Source organism: Python bivittatus, unplaced genomic scaffold, assembly GCF_059951505.1.
Source record: "Python bivittatus isolate LINGU-HERP-01145 unplaced genomic scaffold, Pbiv_v1 ctg000330_np1212, whole genome shotgun sequence".
NCBI lineage: Eukaryota > Metazoa > Chordata > Lepidosauria > Squamata > Pythonidae > Python > Python bivittatus.
This window is the reverse complement of record NW_028277058.1, coordinates 46,873-64,242: the sequence shown is the minus strand read 5'-3', so window position 1 is coordinate 64,242 and position 17,370 is coordinate 46,873. Positions and strand designations below refer to the sequence as shown.

Genomic DNA, 17,370 nt, shown 5'->3' with positions numbered 1-17,370 from the left:
GAATCAAGCAGTAATAATTTGATGAGCTATTTTCTTAATTGTATGCATTCCTAGTCTGCTTTTCTATATGGTAACTTGCTCCAGCTGCATTTCATGTGATTAGCTATACAAACAGGTGCAATTAGAATGCATTTTTGTACTCATCTCACAATCTTGCTTTACTAAATTCTACATCTAAGTTGTTCTAGATTTCCATCCTGATTGCTTTCCATGTATCCTAATTTATAGTAGCCTTTGTCTCACCTTTATGACATCTGAATTTAACTTCTTGTTAATTGCTTTCAAAGCAGAATCAGAACCTTCTTTCATACTGTGGTAATAACTAACCATAGATTTGCTTCATCCAGCAGTCAAAATACAATAGTGGCAATCACAAATCCAGAGCTATAAGGATGCCCTTAGGGCTACAAAGTATCATGAGTGTAGAAGCCAGGCCTTGCTTGTATGGCTTCCCTTGCCTTTACTAGAGCTGTTTCCTTTCCATTTTGTTCTGAAAGAAAGAAAACACAAAATAACTTCATGATCCAGTATTGTGACACCTTTTTTATTTTCCCCTTACATCATTTTAAGTATAGAATCTTTTTCTCGTTAAAGCTTGCAGCTAAGAAAGGTGGTTTGGGGGCCCAGAAAATGAGCAGCAAGAGTTTTAATGAGATAGAAAAACAAGCACTGGCAGTAGATAAACTGAAGGAAGCTGGGAAAACACCAGAGAAGGAAGAACCACTGTAAGTAGAGCTTGTTTGGCATCTGTTAGATTCTTTCTTTACATATTATGTGGGGTATTTGAAGTGGCAAATGTTTGAATGCCCTCTGATGCAAGGAACTTTAGGAGTGATACCTGTTTTACTTTGGTACAGGACCTGCAGCTAAATAATCGTATCACATGATTTTTCTAAAGCTGATAGGCATCTGATACTTAGAACTTAATAGGCTGTTTTTACTGTGTGTGTATGTATTTCTAGAATACATGTAGATTTGTTTCATAATCAAATTAAAACTTAGCAGAATTATAATAAAATTCCATTAAAACATGAATAATGCTTGAATTGTTTTAGGTTGTGAGGAGAGAATGCAGCAAACATTCTACATTATATACTGTTTATTTTAACAAATTCAGCATTATGCTGTTATCTTTCTATATATCCCTTTCCACTACTTTCATGGATAGTATAGGCATTGTATTCAAATAAACATAGCTGCTATTTGGAAATAATGCTGTAAACAGCACACAGATTTCTTTATCAATTATGGAAATATTAATCAAGGTTTAATGTCTGCTATAATTTACTAACCCTTCTGTCAAAATGGGATGCCAAGCTATTCTTAATGACTTTACTTTGCATCTTTATTAATTACATTGATTAAATGCTTGTGTTGCAATTTGACTAAATTTTTTCTCAAGGTAGGTTAGAAAAATTATTCACCTTTCTTTGAAGAACTATGTTCTGATATTTTTGATTTTATTAATGCCGTCAGACAGAAATAACAGTAAGTGTGATTTTTGTTTTGTAACTGAAAACTCAAAGCACATACACTGATTGAAAGCTTTTGCAGCATGGCTTCAAATTAGGAATGAATACCACAAAATTTCACAATCATTTTATTTCTTCTGATATCTATTCATTTGTCTAACTGAAGTCCATCAGTTTCCATTTACTTGTTATCTCTTTAATGAATGGTGATCTAACATACTTTCCTGGTAGATCATTTTTATATTTCATAAATGTTCATTTCTATTCTGCATCATTACAAAGGATTCATTAAATGTACCAGTGATAAATGCAAAACTAGAAATTTGTTATGAAAATCAAATACAGTAATGTCTTCATATATACTTTCTTAATATGTGCATTTCATACACTACATTATTCAACTGTTACGTTTTGTGTACAGAGTTCTACATGTTCATAACTTGCAGCAGTTACCCTCTGATCAAATACAGATTGGAGATGCTCAGAAACACTCAGAGTTTTGTTTTGTTTTTTATCAAGTATGTCTTCTAAAATGGCAGCACTTATATTTTCTTTATTGAGAGGGACAATACTATGGGTTTTTTGGTTAGGAGAATTAATCTGGATGACCCTTGAACCCACTTACTCTCTATGTTCCTGTCTACTTGAATCCTTAGGAAAAAGAGGTTCATTTCCATTTTAGACTAACCAAGTTTAGCATCATATCTAAATTGGGGTAAACTACTGCTCATCTTAACTATGATTAGCAGAAACAAGCAAGCAAAAAACTGCATTTTTAAAAAGTTAGCTTGTTTCAACTAACCATAGTTAGGTACAGGCACAGTTAAACTCTGATGATTGACATCTGAAACAAATGTTTCCAATATCCTCTTTGCAATCCTGCTGGAAAAGATAGGACAGAATCATAAACAGTGCGTGGGAGCGGGAGACATCCCACCATGAGGTAAGTCTTGCCCATCTCTCCATACTATAGCGTCGTGTACGCTAATCCTCACCCAGATTGGAATCCTGTCAAACACTGTTCTGCATAGCTCCTGTAATCTGCTTTGCAGGAGTGTGGAGAGCCAGAGAAACATTCTGTAAGAGGAATGCAGTTGCAGTTAATATCCTAGTTGATACTTGTATCTGTAGGTTTGTGAGTAAATCATTTCTCTCCACTTGTTTTTACAGTATCTATCCAATTTGTAAATGATCTAGTAACAGTATATAGTAAGGCCAGTCTTTCCCAAATACAATTTCCATTATTCCCAACCAGCATTGCCAAAAAGAAAAGAGAATTGGCAGCTTTAACATAAATGCCACTTGGAAAAACTGCTTTTACCATGCAATATCACGAAAAATAGCCACAATTTTTCCTGATTATGGATTGTAGCTTTTGTAAGGTTTACCCCATTTGACTCAGAAAAACTCTCGTGACACGTGGGTTCAGCAAAGAAGTTTACTCAAGCGTAACGTAGGTAGGTACAGACAAAGCCAGGGTTGGCTTGGCATAGCTTACATGGTATCTTATAGTTTCCCCGTTCCCGCGCTTTACCCCGTTGCTTAGTTACAGATTAACCGCAGTAATCCCCCCTCACCCAAATGGCAGATTCAGTCCGGTGCTTTTGTCTTTCTGATTGCACCCACATGTCTATGGGTTGTGCTGTTGTTGCCTTTGTTGGGTTTTCCTGTTTGCGCGTAAAGCCGGGAGTTCTCAATCGCTCGTTGATTGCTTCACTTCAGAGTCTCTGCGCTTTCCTTTGTCTACAGTGCTTGAGGGAAGCTGGCGCTGATACAAAGTACCCGCTTGTGGTTTGAGTTAAGCGCCTCGCTGCTAGCGCCTGGGATGGTGAAATTGACTAGGCGAAGCTGAGCAGCAGCGTTCGCCTTGCCATGCCGTGCCGGCTGAATCCAACATACCGCCTCCCTGAAAAGAGATCCCCCCTCTCTAATTGGGCTTACCGGGGTACTGCCCCCCATCTGCCATAACTGTGTGGGCTTTCCTAGGGCTTTGGGGCTCTAGCCTTACCATGACCGGGTCAATTACTGGCCGGAAGGGTCCCCGAGGATTCTTCTTCTCTCCCCTCGCCGTCGCACATGTTGGGCAGCTAGCCACATGTTCCCTCATATCCTTCCTGAGGGATGGCCACCAGAACTGCCCACGCAGGAGGTGGGCGGTCCTGACAAATCCACAATGTCCCACAATTCCGCCGGTGTGCCCTCTCTCCAGCACTTCCGTACAGCAACCCTCCGGCACATAGAGTTTCCCATTGCGCCACCACAGGCCCCCTTGTCCCTTCAATGATTCTTTATTTCTTGCCAACCAGGAGTCTTTCTTGCCTGCTTTCCCGCAGGCTCGCATCAGCTCCGGCTCTGCTTCCTCCCGCTGCTTCTCCGCCTGGACTTGGGTCAAGCCTCTCACCACCAGCTGGGTCCCAGGGATAGTCAAATTAGGTGACAGCTCCCGCAGGGTCCTAAACACCTCCAGATGCTCCTGGCCGCGGTAGGGTCCCGATCTACTGCTGGCTTCTCCACCCTCGCCTGGTGTGGACTGCTCGGCTTCCACCACCGTCGACTCTGCCGCAGTTACTGCCAGTGCTCTCAGCGCCAATGCTACCGTCGCCTGCTTTGCCGCTGGGCTCTCTGGTCCTGGCGCCGCCATCTCCGCTGCTGCCATCCCCTCTCGCTTTCCAGTCGCCCTTAGCACCGTGCTTGTCCTCACCTTACGTGCCATTGGTTGCCTGGGTCCCGCTGCCACTACTCCAGTTGCCGCCGCAGCTTTCCATCCCTTGGCTCCCCCTCCTGTGGCCGGTACCTCGAGCTTCACTGGGTCCTCTGCCATCGCGTCTCCTCCGTGGCCCGACCCGGTCTGCCTGGTGGTGCCACCGAACCGCAGGGTCTTGGACGCCCAGTCGACATGCAGGTTCTGGTGCTTTAGCCATGCCAGGCCCAGCACCAGTGCATGGTCGGCCACTGGGGTAACTACAAACCGTAGCTCCTCTCGGTGGGCCCCAATTGTCATGCTAACCGGCTCAGTGCAATACTGCACCAGCCCCCCCCCACCATCGATCCGTCCAACTTGCTGAATGCGATGGGCTCCCTGAGTCTCCTCACTTGGAGCCCCAGCGCGGATGCCAGCACCAGGGGGATAAGGCAGCGGGTACATCCTGAGTCCAGCAGGGCCTCAATGTTCACCTCTGCTCCTGATCTCACCCCCTTGAGGTGGACCCTGACCCGCATGGGTGAGCAGTCCCTGTTTCCTAGCGGGTCCTCATACTGCGGCTCCGTTGGCTGCTCCGGGGTGCGCCTCAGCGTAGACCCCCATCGTCTTCTGCTGGCTCGCTCTCCCCCCCTCGCGGAGCTGGACTTCAAAACGAGCCAGCCAGCTCCACCGCATGCCGCTCTGCGAGCTGCTGCCTCCTTCCGGGGTCAGTTGGGGGTTCTGGTAGCTGGAGGTTGCTGGGCCCCATCCTCTGGGCAGTGCGTCAGGGCACCCCGCCCCGAGGGGCACTGCACCACCTGGTACCCCTTCCCTCCGCAACGGTAGCAAGCACCCACCGTCTGCTGGGCCTCTCCGTCATTGAGCCTCCGCCGTTGGCTCCTGCACCTTGCCTCTAGGACCGCCTCGTCACGGTCGGGTGTGGTTGGTACCTGGGCTCAGGTCCCTCGTTTAACCCGGTCCCAGGCAGCTTCCACCATCCCTGTCAGCCAGGTCCACTCCGCTAGAGTCTCCAGGTTGTCCCTGCCGGTGCTCTCTCTGGGATCTCCGGGTGGAGCCCATCCTGTGTGAGTAAGCAGGGTAGTTACTCAGGATCCCCCCGAGAACTTGCTCCTCGAGCTCCTGAACCAGAGTGCCTCTGCTGCCCGCTGGTCCTCCATCGGGCCTCCTGCAGGGCTGGCTGCCGCCGCCAGCCTGGACATGGGCCCCGCGCTGGCCCCTGCTTCTGCGCCGCCCTCTGTGGCCGCCCCAGATGGGGCTCCAGGTCCGCGAAGCCATGCCTGCAGCATGCCCTGTATGGCTGTCAGCTGCTGCTGGAAGTTGCTCTCTATCCGGTTCAGCCTCTCTTCCAGCTCTATGCTCCTGGACCCCGCGCCGTGGCTCCCTATGACTCCATGTCTCCTCAACCCTTTGGGGCCTGTCCCGACGCCGAACACTCGGGACTGGCCTCACTGTTGCAACCTCTGGTCCGGGCTCCTCACCACTCCGCGCTCGTGCCCTCACCACTGCTGGCCATCTCCTGGCGAAGTCAATCAGATCCTCTCGCGGTCTGGCTACGGGAAAAAGGTGAGCGCTCCTCGGTGTGTACCGGGTAGTGCTCCTGGGTGAACTCTGGCTTTATGTAAGGTTTACCCTGTTCGACTCAGAAAAACTCTTGTGACACGTGGGTTCAGCAAAGAAGTTTACTCAAGTGTAACATAAGTAGGTACAGACAAAGCCAGGGTTGGCTTGGCATAGCTTACATGGTATTTTATAGTTTCCCCGTTCCCGCGCTTTACCCCATTGCTTAGTTACAGATTACCCGCAGTAATCCCCCCTCGCCCAAATGGCAGATTCAGTCCGGTGCTTTTGTCTTTCTGATTGCACCCACGTGTCTATGGGTTGTGCTGTTGTTGCCTTTGTTGGGTTTTCCTGTTTGCGCATAAAGCCGGGAGTTCTCAATCGCTTGTTGATTGCTTCACTTCAGAGTCTCTGTGCTTTTCTTTGTCTACAGCGCTCAAGGGAAGCCGGCGCTGATACAAAGTATCTGCTTGCAGTTTGAGTTAAGTGCCACCACGTGTCAGCAATCAGTTCGCGGTCTTCGCTAACTTCCCCTTTTTCGCTGCTAGCGCCTGGGATGGTGAAGTTGACTAGGTGAAGCCGAGCAGCGGCGTTCGCCTTGCCATGCCGTGCCAGCTGAATCTGACAGCTTTGTCCTGTTTCCTGCAGTCTGAGCTCAGAAACTCTTTTTCTTATTACTACTTCAAATTATCTCAAGTTCTGCTGTTCACCATACATCTCCTTGATCCTGTTGCATTTTTCAATTACGTTTTCCATTCTTGTTTATTATTCCCTTACTTCTAATCCTTTAGAAGCAAAATAATATCCAAAATCCAATACAAAGTTTGATTAAATTTGGATCCTCATGTAAAGGTAGAACTCTCTGTTTTAACAATATAGGAAAAAGAATTTTGCTCAGTTGATTCATATACTTCTGGTTTATGTACTGAAAAACATTACTTCATTTATACTTCTGTGAGGAAGATTTTCTGGCATTCATTCAAGATATATCGGTTGAATGTGCGGTTTTCTTTTTAGGGTATCATCTTTACGACTAGCCTACAAAGATCTTGAAATCCAGATGAGGGATGAAAAATTAAATGTGGCTGGTAAAAAGAAAACAGAGGTAGAAAGACTTGGCATGGGATTCAGTAGTAAGAGAAGGTATGTGTTTGATTCTGAGAATTGACTTTAATATTGTACATCTCATGATATGTTTTCACTTTCCAAGATGCTGTACTAAATAGCCTCTACTAATAATAGAGTTTAATAGTCTAATAGAGTTTATAGTCCTGCCACCTCAAGTTGACTCCCTCTTTCCCGCCCCAGATTATTTGTTTAACGTATCAAGGGACTATATGTTTGTGTGTATGGACTCTGATTATGAGCAAGGTGATATGCAGAGCAAAGAGAAGAGAGAAGACAAGACAAGACAAGACATTTTTGGCTACATCCTGTCACAAGCTGTTTGATGTCCAGTATTCACATAATTTATGCATATTTAGAGTTGGTGCATAATAAGTTTTGAATCCATAGAAAGCTAGCCGAACGGTTCAGTTGTTCAAATAAGATGTGTTAATTTAATTTAGCTTAGTAGATGCCGTTCATTCAAGATTCTTTTCCTCTTTTTCCCCACAGCAATCCTCTGAGGCAGGTTGGGCAGAGTGAGTGACTGGTCCAGGAAACTAGGTCCTGGGTCTCCTCCCTCCTAGTCCTGCATCTTCAGTACTACTCTACACTGGCTATTGGCCCAGAGTCCCCCAGGGTGCTTTCATGGCTGAAGAGGTCTAGAATTTGGGTCTCCTCACTCCTGGTCTAGCACCTTTACCCTTGGACCATTCTGCCTCTTGGACTGAGTGGGAGGGGCTGGCCCAGAGTCCCCCATGGAGCTGAGCGGGGCACTGGAACCTGGGTCTCCCTGCTCCAAGGCCAGCACCTTCCCCTCTAAAGGCACCCCTCAGGACAAGTCAAGGGCTCCACCTTCTCTGTGGACTTCTTGCCAGGCATCAGAGTTTGAAGCAACAGGGTCTTGGGAAAGGCTTTTTAAAGTACTATTTAAGAATGTTTTAAGATTGGTCTCACAGTGTAAGGTAGGACCTCTTGGCAACCTTTTAGTGATTAAAGGCCACAATATATTGTAGGGCCAAAAAATGGGAGGGGCACATCACATTTATGGGCAGTAGGTTGTTTTTATTGGGTATTTTTCTTTTTAACATTTTTCTTTGTTTTTTAACCTTGATTTTGGGGTTTACATTATTTTTCATAGTTCAGCAACTACAGTGGGAGCTCTGCAGGTCACCAAAAGGATAGTGCAAGGATGTGATGATGCAAGTTGCCCACCCTTAGAAGGCCTGAAACAGGATTAGTGCTACAAAGTTTCTTTTCTTATTCTGGATTGTGTTGCAATTACAATTGCAATTACAGAGTGTCAACCACCTTTGATTTCAGTCTGATTTTGTTTTTTCCCTTCATAAGCTAACATTTCAAACATGTTTTTTCCTAGTGGTATTTCTCATTCGGTAAGTTCAGATATGCAGATCATAGAACAAGAAATACCTACAAGTGCAAAACCGAGGAAAAAGTATAATGATGAAGATGACTTGTATTTTTCTTGCCCCAATTCAAGGTAATCATTTATTTTAATTTTAAACTCTTGAAAATAGTTTTTAGCATACATGTGCCATTTTGATTATTTAGAAAATAATGGGTCCATGATCTTATTTTAAGATAGATCTTGATAAACAAAGATTTTCTTTTCCTACTGATACAGAGTTTCAGCAAGTAGCAGACTAATGCTGTCTGGGCTCTGGGGTGGGAGAGCACCAGGAAATCTCAAGGCTTTAGGCTAGATTGAGAAGGTGAATACTTCTAGAAGAAAACAGCATGATAGCACCAAGAATCACGCTTGACTCAAGGATATGTTTATCTTTACCTGTCTGTCCTAGAAATACTTAGCGAGTGTTTGACACCTTGCTGATCTGTTACTCAGCAGTTGAATAGATAATCCTGGCTGTCTTTGCTTTCCATCTTCATTAGAATAGATTTGCTTTCCCTTACATAGGATTGGAGAACTTGGGGGAGAGGGTGTTTCCCAGGAATCAATATCATTGGAGTAAGTGGTGACAATTTTTTTTTCATGCCATTGGGTGAATTCTAAAGGGCAAAATGGATGATTTAAATTCTGCAAGTTTTAAGTTGCCCACTGGGTTTTCTAAATATCCCCCAAGTGGGAAAATTGGCCTATTTTTTGTTAAAGCATGAAGAAAATTAAGATACCCATTTTAAATTTTCCCCAAAAATGCCTCCCCAAAGGATAAAACATTTTGAACATGCCTACTTGTGGTTGCAGAAAGACTACTAGGAGTGGTGTGTGGATTGTCCATCCGTGCCAAGTAATACTATGGGGTAGTATAGGTGTTGAAAAAGAAAGTATGCCTCCTTTTGTATTATGTTTATTTTTATTAAAATGTGAGCAAAGTATAAATTTTATCAAATTTTACATACATTGCATCAAATGGATACATGTTGTCGGCTGAAGTGACTGCAGGTCGAGTACCAAAGAGGAATGAATGACAGAAGCCAGAATAAAAGAAATTGCAAAGTTTTACTGAATATTTCTGGATTCTTACATAAAATTCCCTTCCTCACCCGCTGTGGTGGGTATGGAGAGCATGCCATGGCAAAACACCCACAAAGACTGCCATTGTTAAGCAAATTTTGCAGCCCTTCAACCTCTCTCCCTTCTGAGGTTGCTTAGATTGCTTTTGGGAAAATAAGTCAGGAAATGGTTGCACAGGGAAGTTACATATAAAGTGAGGATTAGCTGCATTGTTAAGTGAAGGTATTGGGCAGTTAAGGCAAAGCAGGAAATAATTAGCTAATTGAGGTAAACAAATAGGAAAAGACTAGCTTATCCAAGCAAGTCTTCAGGTGCTAATTAAAAGCACAGTTCAGTCATAGGACAATAGTCATGCAGTGCTTTCTAGTAACATTGCTGTTGTAAAGAAATGGATCCAAGGTTGACATCTTTTATTCTCAGAGCCTTCAAAATCAATGAAATATTTTCACTGGTCATTCAGGTATTTTGATTCATCTGACTTGAGAAGTAGTGCTTTTTCTAAATGGGATGACAATACTGATTCATTCTGGAAGAAAGAAAGCAGCAGCAGAGATATGGATATGATTCTGTCTTCCAAGCCTGCAAGTTATTCAGAGAGGTGACTAAAGAAAATTTTCTTTACAAAATACCAAACCTTAAAATGTCACCAACATGAAGTCAATTACTTGCTTGCTAACCTACTACTATTGAATAATCTCTGCAAAATTGGCTAAACTTGTATGCTCAAATTCCAGTATTGGAATGAAAATTTACATATGCAAAGAAATCTATCTATTAGTAATCTGAATATTATACTAATAACCCCTCTGCATAGGGTGGTGAAGGATTTGGACTTAAGAGTTTAAAAACACTATTTTGCTTTCTGGTTGCTTCTACAATTTGCATAAGTATACGAGAAAATTCATTGATGAAGCAATTGGGAATGTGAAAAGCTCTGGAAAGCATTCTAATAAGGAAGTAGCCAATGAAATGTGTGCATAATCCAGACTGTAGATTTTATAGGTAAAATTTAAATGTATAGGCATGATGTCTTGTTTGCAGTTTTACCATATTGCACACATGGTTGTGAAAGTTGTAGTCAAAAAGGAGGAACGTCAAGGGAATACAGGTAGTTCTCACTTAACAACTGCAATAGGCACCAGAAAATTGTTAAGTGATTCACCTCATGATCCAACCCAATTTTACAGCCATTTTTATGACGGACATCAAGCAAATCACCATGGTCATTAAGCAAAGCACATGGTCGTTAAGCGAATCCAGCTTCCCCAATGGACTTTTTTGCTGGAATTCACTTGATGACCACATGATTTGCTTAATGACTGCACCGATTCACTTAACGGCTGTCATAAAAGTTGCAAATCAAGATCATGTGAGTGCAGGAGGCGGTGTGATGGTTTGCAATGGTTGCAAGCGCAAGTACAGGCCGTAAAGCACTTTTTCCAAGGCCATCATAACTTCGAACCATCGTTAAATGATCATTAAGTGAGGACTACTTGTATAAAGCTCAAAATTCCTTTGGATCAAAGTGGTAAATAACAAATACAGCAAATTTATTCTTCTAAAGATAATACATTTTCTGTGTTTGTTTTATTCTTCTAAAAATAATACATTTTCTGTACTTGTTTTCTATTTATATGCTTTTTTAAAGAATTCCAAGCAGTTTTCAGTGATTGTCATAAGTGATTCTACATTAAGAAGGACAATCTAAGAATAGAATTTGTTATATATAAACATTGATAATATAAAAGTCAGATAACAAGTAGTTGTCATTATGTATAAAACTATCACATTAGGTAGTATTCACAATATTAAGGGTATTTGTAGAAAGAATTCTTGTTGAACTTCTGAGACATAACCATGTGAAAACATTTCTTAGGCCATCGTCTCGTCGGAAACCAGAGCATGAAATTTCTCCAAGCACAGATGAAGCACAAAAGAAATTTGGCAATGCAAAAGCTATTTCATCAGATATGTATTTTGGAAAGCAAGACCATGCTGAAGTAAGTATAATCAAACACTTTGAAATTATTCACTGGTTATAGTTTCAGGATATTATCCCATCATAATACAATTGGCTGAATAAAGAAAGATATGGAGTACAGTGGAATTACAGAAACACTAGTATGCTTTATATCTTCCCCAATTACTATCTAATTTTTCCAAGGGGAAAATCAGTAAGAAAAGTCAAGAGGAAGGATCCAGGGGAAAAATAATTTGAGTGTCGACATGACAGAATATGGAGTATAAACTGTGTTTGGAAGGATTCATTTATTCAGGGAAAAAGCTCAGTGCTGTAAATATTTCAATACAGTCCATGTAAGTATTGTTTCATTTAGATATAGAACCAAAGAAGTCTGCTTAGAAGAGTAAGATTCCATTTATGTTTTGAGGTGATGTAAACTTTGTACTGTATGGATGGATTAATATTGTAGATTATTATGGTGGACTATATTATAGCTGTGTATGTACTCTGAAGAGTCGGCCTTCTCTGCTTGCTTGCTTTCATTGCCACTTTGGAAATCACTATCTAGATGGGAAAGGTGGGCACATTCCTTATGACTGAAATCTCATTCACTCTTTATAGTACGAAGCTAGAGTTCGGTTAGAAAGGCTTTCCGGGAATGCTGCCATAAGTTCAGCTGACTTGTTTGAAGATCAAAAGAAACAGCCATCAGGTATGGACGGAAAAAAGCTGAGTTTCAGATATTACTAGTTTTATAAAGCAACCTGTTAAGTTTATTAATTATAATGTACTAGTTAAGACTTTGGAAAATAAATTAAGTACAGTGCATTTCTAGATAAATCTGTTTAGGAGTCTTAATATGTTTCAAGATTTTTGTGTCCATACAAAATCAAGCACAGGGCAGTTGGCCGTGTCATTCCACCATTGTCATGAGTGCACCCTCAGCCACAAAGCTCACAGGGTGACTCTTTCTTAACCCAACCTTCCTCACAAGGTTCTGGTTGCAGGAAAAAATGGGAAGAGGGGCTGAATAAAATGCAGATTATAAATCTAATGAATGTCAAAATCTTATGCTAGCCCTCTACAATCTAAATAAATGGGAAATACTGAGTATGTGAAGAAATGACAATTGTCATTTTCTTAGACCATTTTATTAATGTTTTGAAGCCTAATTTTTTACATTGATAGGCTATGAATTTAGAAAGCTCTGCCTTCAATTTTGCATCATAACTTGCTTATTGAAAACTGTTATGTGATAAAAGAATCAGTTGATTGGCTCATCTGCTCAGAAATTAGGATTCTGAACACAATGGATGTGAACTATCCTTTCACATCTAGACTTATTTTATGTGTTATATGTGTGCCTGTACATAGTTACTGTTTTTTGTTTGAATGTTTATGCCACAAAATATCACTAACTTTTAAGTACTGTAAGTACAAATAATACACTTTTAATAATGCAAATATTATTTTTATTTGTAGAAATAATTTTATATTTGTATGCTGCCTTTCTGTGAGGTAGAAATGGCTTATTCCTCCTTTTTTTTTTTTTGCTACAAATGCTTTAATGTAATTGACAAATTCAAGTGCATATCCAGGATAGGTAGGAGTGTACATTTAATATTCTGTTACAGTTGCAGTTTGAGCTTTAAGCCTAAATGCAGAAGGAACATTTTAAATATAGCACATCTGTTTTGAAATAGAACTAAACTCAGAGAAACAGGGGGGGGGGATTGTTTCTCAAATATTAGCTGTAAATTGTTGCTCTTGCATACACTTAAGATGTTCAGCGCTTAGAGATATGAAATCATGAAAATTTCTGATGGATTGGTCACACTGTGGCTCAAATACCAAGGGGAGGAATGTTTAAAATGTCAGATTCCATTATATCAGCCTTTCTTAACTGGGATTCCATGAGAGATCATGATTGAAACAAAAATTTTTTTTTTAACTTCACATGCTGCACAATGCTAATGTTTGGAGTGGTGAGAATTTTTACACACTGTGACTCAGCTGCCAGCCTGTTACTTTGCTGCTGTTGTAAAAATGGTAAAATGTGGTTGTGTTTATGCAGTGGTTCCCTGAGACCTTAACATTATTTCAGAGGCCCTCCAAAATAAAAAGGTGGTGAAAGGTTGCATTATGCAATGTAATACATTCATTAAGACTTATTCTAAACTCTGAAAGGTCATTTCCAATGAAATAGCCTCCCTCTTTATTTTATTATTTATTTATTTGATTTATATACTTCTCCTGGCTGGGAGGCAGGAACTTTCTGGTTAGTACTTGAATGGGGAAACCATGCAGACATTTCAAGGGCTGTACAGGTAGTCCTTGGGTTGTAACAGCAATTGGGGCTGGAATTACCATTGCTAAGCGATGTGGTCATAAAGTGCAACATCAAGTAATGGCATTGCTTAGTGATGGCAATCCCAGCATTCCTGGTTGCCTTTGTAACCCCAGGACCATGCAGGTCATGAAGCGGGAAGAGGTGGGAGTCCCAAGGCAAGCAGGCTGGCAGGTGAGTTTGTGGGTGCCGCAGGCAGAATCTACAAAGCACAGGTGGGTGCTAATGGGTGCGGGGGTCCATGGGCAGGCACTAGGGAGCAGAAGTGGGTGCGCAAGTGCTGCAGGTGGTCCGGGGATGCTGCAGGTAGGTGCTAGGGAGCACAGGCAGGTGAGCAGAGAGCAGAGGGGTGCTGTGAGCAGGCACTATGGAGCGTGGGCAAATGAAAAAGTGGCAGGAGCCAGCTTCCCCATTGACTTTGCTTGTAGGAAGCTGGCAGGGAACATCAGAAACCACAATCACATGACTGCGGCTCACTGCAACGTTATAATCACAAGCCATACACCCAAGCACCTGGATTGCGATCATGTAACTGCAGGGATGCTGCAACAGCTAGAACTCCAAGGACCGTTTTTAAGTTCCCCTTATTCAGCATTGTTATAACTTAACAGTCGCTGAACAAGTAGTCATAATCCAAGGACTACCTGTAGGCTACACGAAGAAGTCAAAAACATTAGCAGTATTTCAGAAGAAAGCAATGTCATGCCACTTCCACATTTTTGTGAAGAAAACTACAGTGATACCTCGGGATACGAACTTAATGCGTTCCGTGACTCTGGGCGTATCCCGAGTTGGTCGTAACCCGATGCAAATTTCCCCATAGGGTTCAATGTAAATCCGGTTAATCTGTTCCGCCCTCTGAATTTGGTCGCACTCCGAAGCAAATTTTCCCATAAGGTTCAATGTAATTACTGTTAATCCGTTCTGGCATCCGTGGACCACACGTCAGGGGCGGGAGAACGGCCAGGCATGGCGCAGCAGGAGAACTGCCGGGCGCCACGCGAGAACGGCCGGGCGCCACGTGGCGCGGCGCAGCGGGAGAAGGGCCGGGCGCCGCGGGAGAACAGCCGGGTGCTGCACGAGAACAGCCGGGCGCCACGTGGCGTGGCGCAGCGGGAGAAGGGCCGTGCGCGGCGCGAGAACGGCTGGGCGCCACGCGGCGCAGCAGGAGAATGGCTGGGTGCGGCGTGGCGGGAGAACGGCCAGGCGCGGCGCGGCAGAACGGCCGCGGACCACGTGTCAGGGGCAGAAAAATGGCCGTGGACCACGTGTCAGGGCGGAAAAATGATCGTACCCCAAGGCGGAGTTCGCACATCGAGGTAAATTTTTGCGGCCGGAAGTGGTCATAACCCGAAAAGTTCGTTAGTAGAGGCGTTCGTATCCCGAGGTACCACTGTACATGGTTCTCCATATAGTCTTTCCATTTGAAAAGGATGTTTAAGGTGGCTTTCAATTTAAAACACAAATGTGCAAGGTATAAAAAAGAAAAAGTAAGAACACAAATAATGAAACCTGTAACCATTAAAAGCCCAGCTACAGGGGTGTAGCTTTACTGGTTTCTTAAAGATAGAGAGAGTGGATCTAAGCACACCTCTTGAAGGAGTAGCCTGGGAGTGATGGAGGAGAAGGCCATTTCCTGCTGCTAGTTCTTTATTCTTCATTTTCAGTTTATGAGAGTTGCTGCAAGCTGGTAACATCCTTTATTTCTCTGGTTTCATCTTGTCTTCAATTGTTTGTACAGAAAAACTGAGTTTATTGTGTAGAAGAACAAAAATGTAGAAGCTGCCCATTTGTTCAAAGATCAAATGAACTTTTTGATACAATTCAACTTTATTTAATTTATCATGTTGAGTTTATTCACTCCAAATGGTTTTATAGAACTACATGCTAAAACCTTTCTCTCTCTCTTTAGGCAGTTACAATATTTCAAATGTCTTGCCCGCTGCTCCTGATATGACTCAGTTTAAACAGGGAGTGAAGTCTGTTGCTGGAAAGCTTTCTGTCCTGGCAAATGGAGTCATGACCTCTATTCAGGTTAGTAAACTTGCAGAAGTGGAATCTTTCCAAAGTGAAATTGTTCCATATGCTACCTTCCTCAGTTTAGTCCTGGGATCTTGTATGAAGGGTGGATCCCTTTGAGTGTGTTTATAAATTGGCTGAAATGTCATTTTGACAGGAAAGGGAAGGTCTCTTGCACCTGCATAAGCATACAATTGAATTCCACATTTTCATTAAGATCCATGAATCTGCCAGTGAGAATATATGCAGAGTATTTCATGGCCACAGATGGATTGTTTTGCAGCTAAAAAAGGAAAGCCCTTTTCTGTTAGGGTAATCAACATCTCTTGTGAAATAAATGAAGAAAAGAATGAAGGAAGGTCCTTATACTTTTTCAGGCTGCTTCATTAAGTTACCCATGAACACAATTAATCAAGCAGCAGTTATATATGCAGAGTTTTCAGAAACAGAAGTATACCTTAATTTTCCAAGGATGGAGGAATTGTTCTGTAAACTCTAAATTATTATGAATGTAGTTTAGTTACTTGTGAATGTAACATGGGTACAAAATAACATCAGTATAGATTTCAGTTTGTGGCAGAGTTAAAATGAAAACTGTGTATGTAAATATGGTAATTTTGCTCATAAGAAATATAACCTTTTCATTTCTTTCCATCTTTCCCTAGGACCGCTATGGTTCTTAACCATTTCTGTTCAGCTGACTGGATATCTAGAAGAGTTTTTTTTTTATGTGTCTGTGTCTACCAGTGATCATATTGCAGATCTAACATGAAGGTTGCCTTTAGGCTGTAAAATATTTTATCCTAATTTGTTTGTCACTTGTACGTTTGTAAGGAGAGTCTTTTTTGGCTCCTAGCAATATTCGTTTGTAACTTCTGTTTTTACTCTGTTAATGTTTTATTTTTTGCTGCCTTATTGTGCTACAAGTAATTGGTTATCCTGAGTCTGGTTCTAAAATAGAACAAGAAATAAGGAATGCCATTCTCTTTCACAGAATAGTACTAGACTAAGAATTAACTCCTTTTATAAACTTGAAAGATGAATGATCATTTTAAATTACAATGACTATGGCCTGCTGATAAATTACTTTTCATTATCACTCTGAACACAATAGTGGCAATTAATTCTGTGCCTTTTCTGTTATAGAAAGTAACATATTTTGGTACAAGACATTTCACTCTATGGAGATTCAGGTAATCGATTGGAACACATGCATACACACATGTAAGAGTAAAAAGGAGTAAGAAATGCAGAAGCCTATGAAATGTGAGTTCTTATGTGAGAGATGATGGTGGGGTGGGGCATGGGGAGATTTCTAGAAAGGGAGAGGATCCAACATAAGGTTCAGCACAAAGTTAAGGTGTATAATTTTGTGTTGGACTGTGTTCATGTATCTTGATAGTAAATAGTAATAGATCTGTACATGAGAAATAACTGAAAGTCTGTATGTGCAATAGAAAATTCAAATAGTTTTTGTTGCATTAGTTTTTCATCTAAGTTTGTTTAATGAAAATGAGACACATGTGTCCTGTATTTAAAAAAGCATAGGTTTGACATTATATTTATTCATTGCATTTAATTTGATTCCTTGTGCTTTTCAGCAATCAATATGGTGGCTAAAATGAAAAATAAATTACTTGTACGTGTATATCAAGTGATAAGGAGAGATGTTCTCTGAGTCGAACCAGATACACTAATAGAATGTTTAAATAA

The 17,370-nt window shown here is 41.9% G+C and overlaps 1 protein-coding gene across 5 annotated transcripts in view; it reads left to right on the top strand.

Moving 5' to 3' along the window:
• ARFGAP3 (ARF GTPase activating protein 3) overlaps positions 1 to 17,128 on the top strand; it is a 61,268-nt gene extending 44,140 nt beyond the window's left edge. For 4 of the 5 annotated variants that reach the window (XM_088141577.1, XM_088141580.1, XM_088141582.1 and 1 more), the window contains 8 exons: positions 595 to 725; positions 6,748 to 6,873; positions 8,213 to 8,335; positions 9,789 to 9,926; positions 11,205 to 11,328; positions 11,913 to 12,003; positions 15,551 to 15,672; positions 16,323 to 17,128. In XM_088141577.1, the coding sequence (XP_087997703.1) occupies positions 595 to 725; positions 6,748 to 6,873; positions 8,213 to 8,335; positions 9,789 to 9,926; positions 11,205 to 11,328; positions 11,913 to 12,003; positions 15,551 to 15,672; positions 16,323 to 16,340 (873 nt within the window). In that variant the 3' untranslated portion in view covers positions 16,341 to 17,128. The remainder of the gene's footprint in view (positions 1 to 594; positions 726 to 6,747; positions 6,874 to 8,212; positions 8,336 to 9,788; positions 9,927 to 11,204; positions 11,329 to 11,912; positions 12,004 to 15,550; positions 15,673 to 16,322) is intronic. The other variant, XM_088141578.1, reaches the window with a different exon arrangement.
• Positions 17,129 to 17,370: the final 242 nt, after the last annotated feature.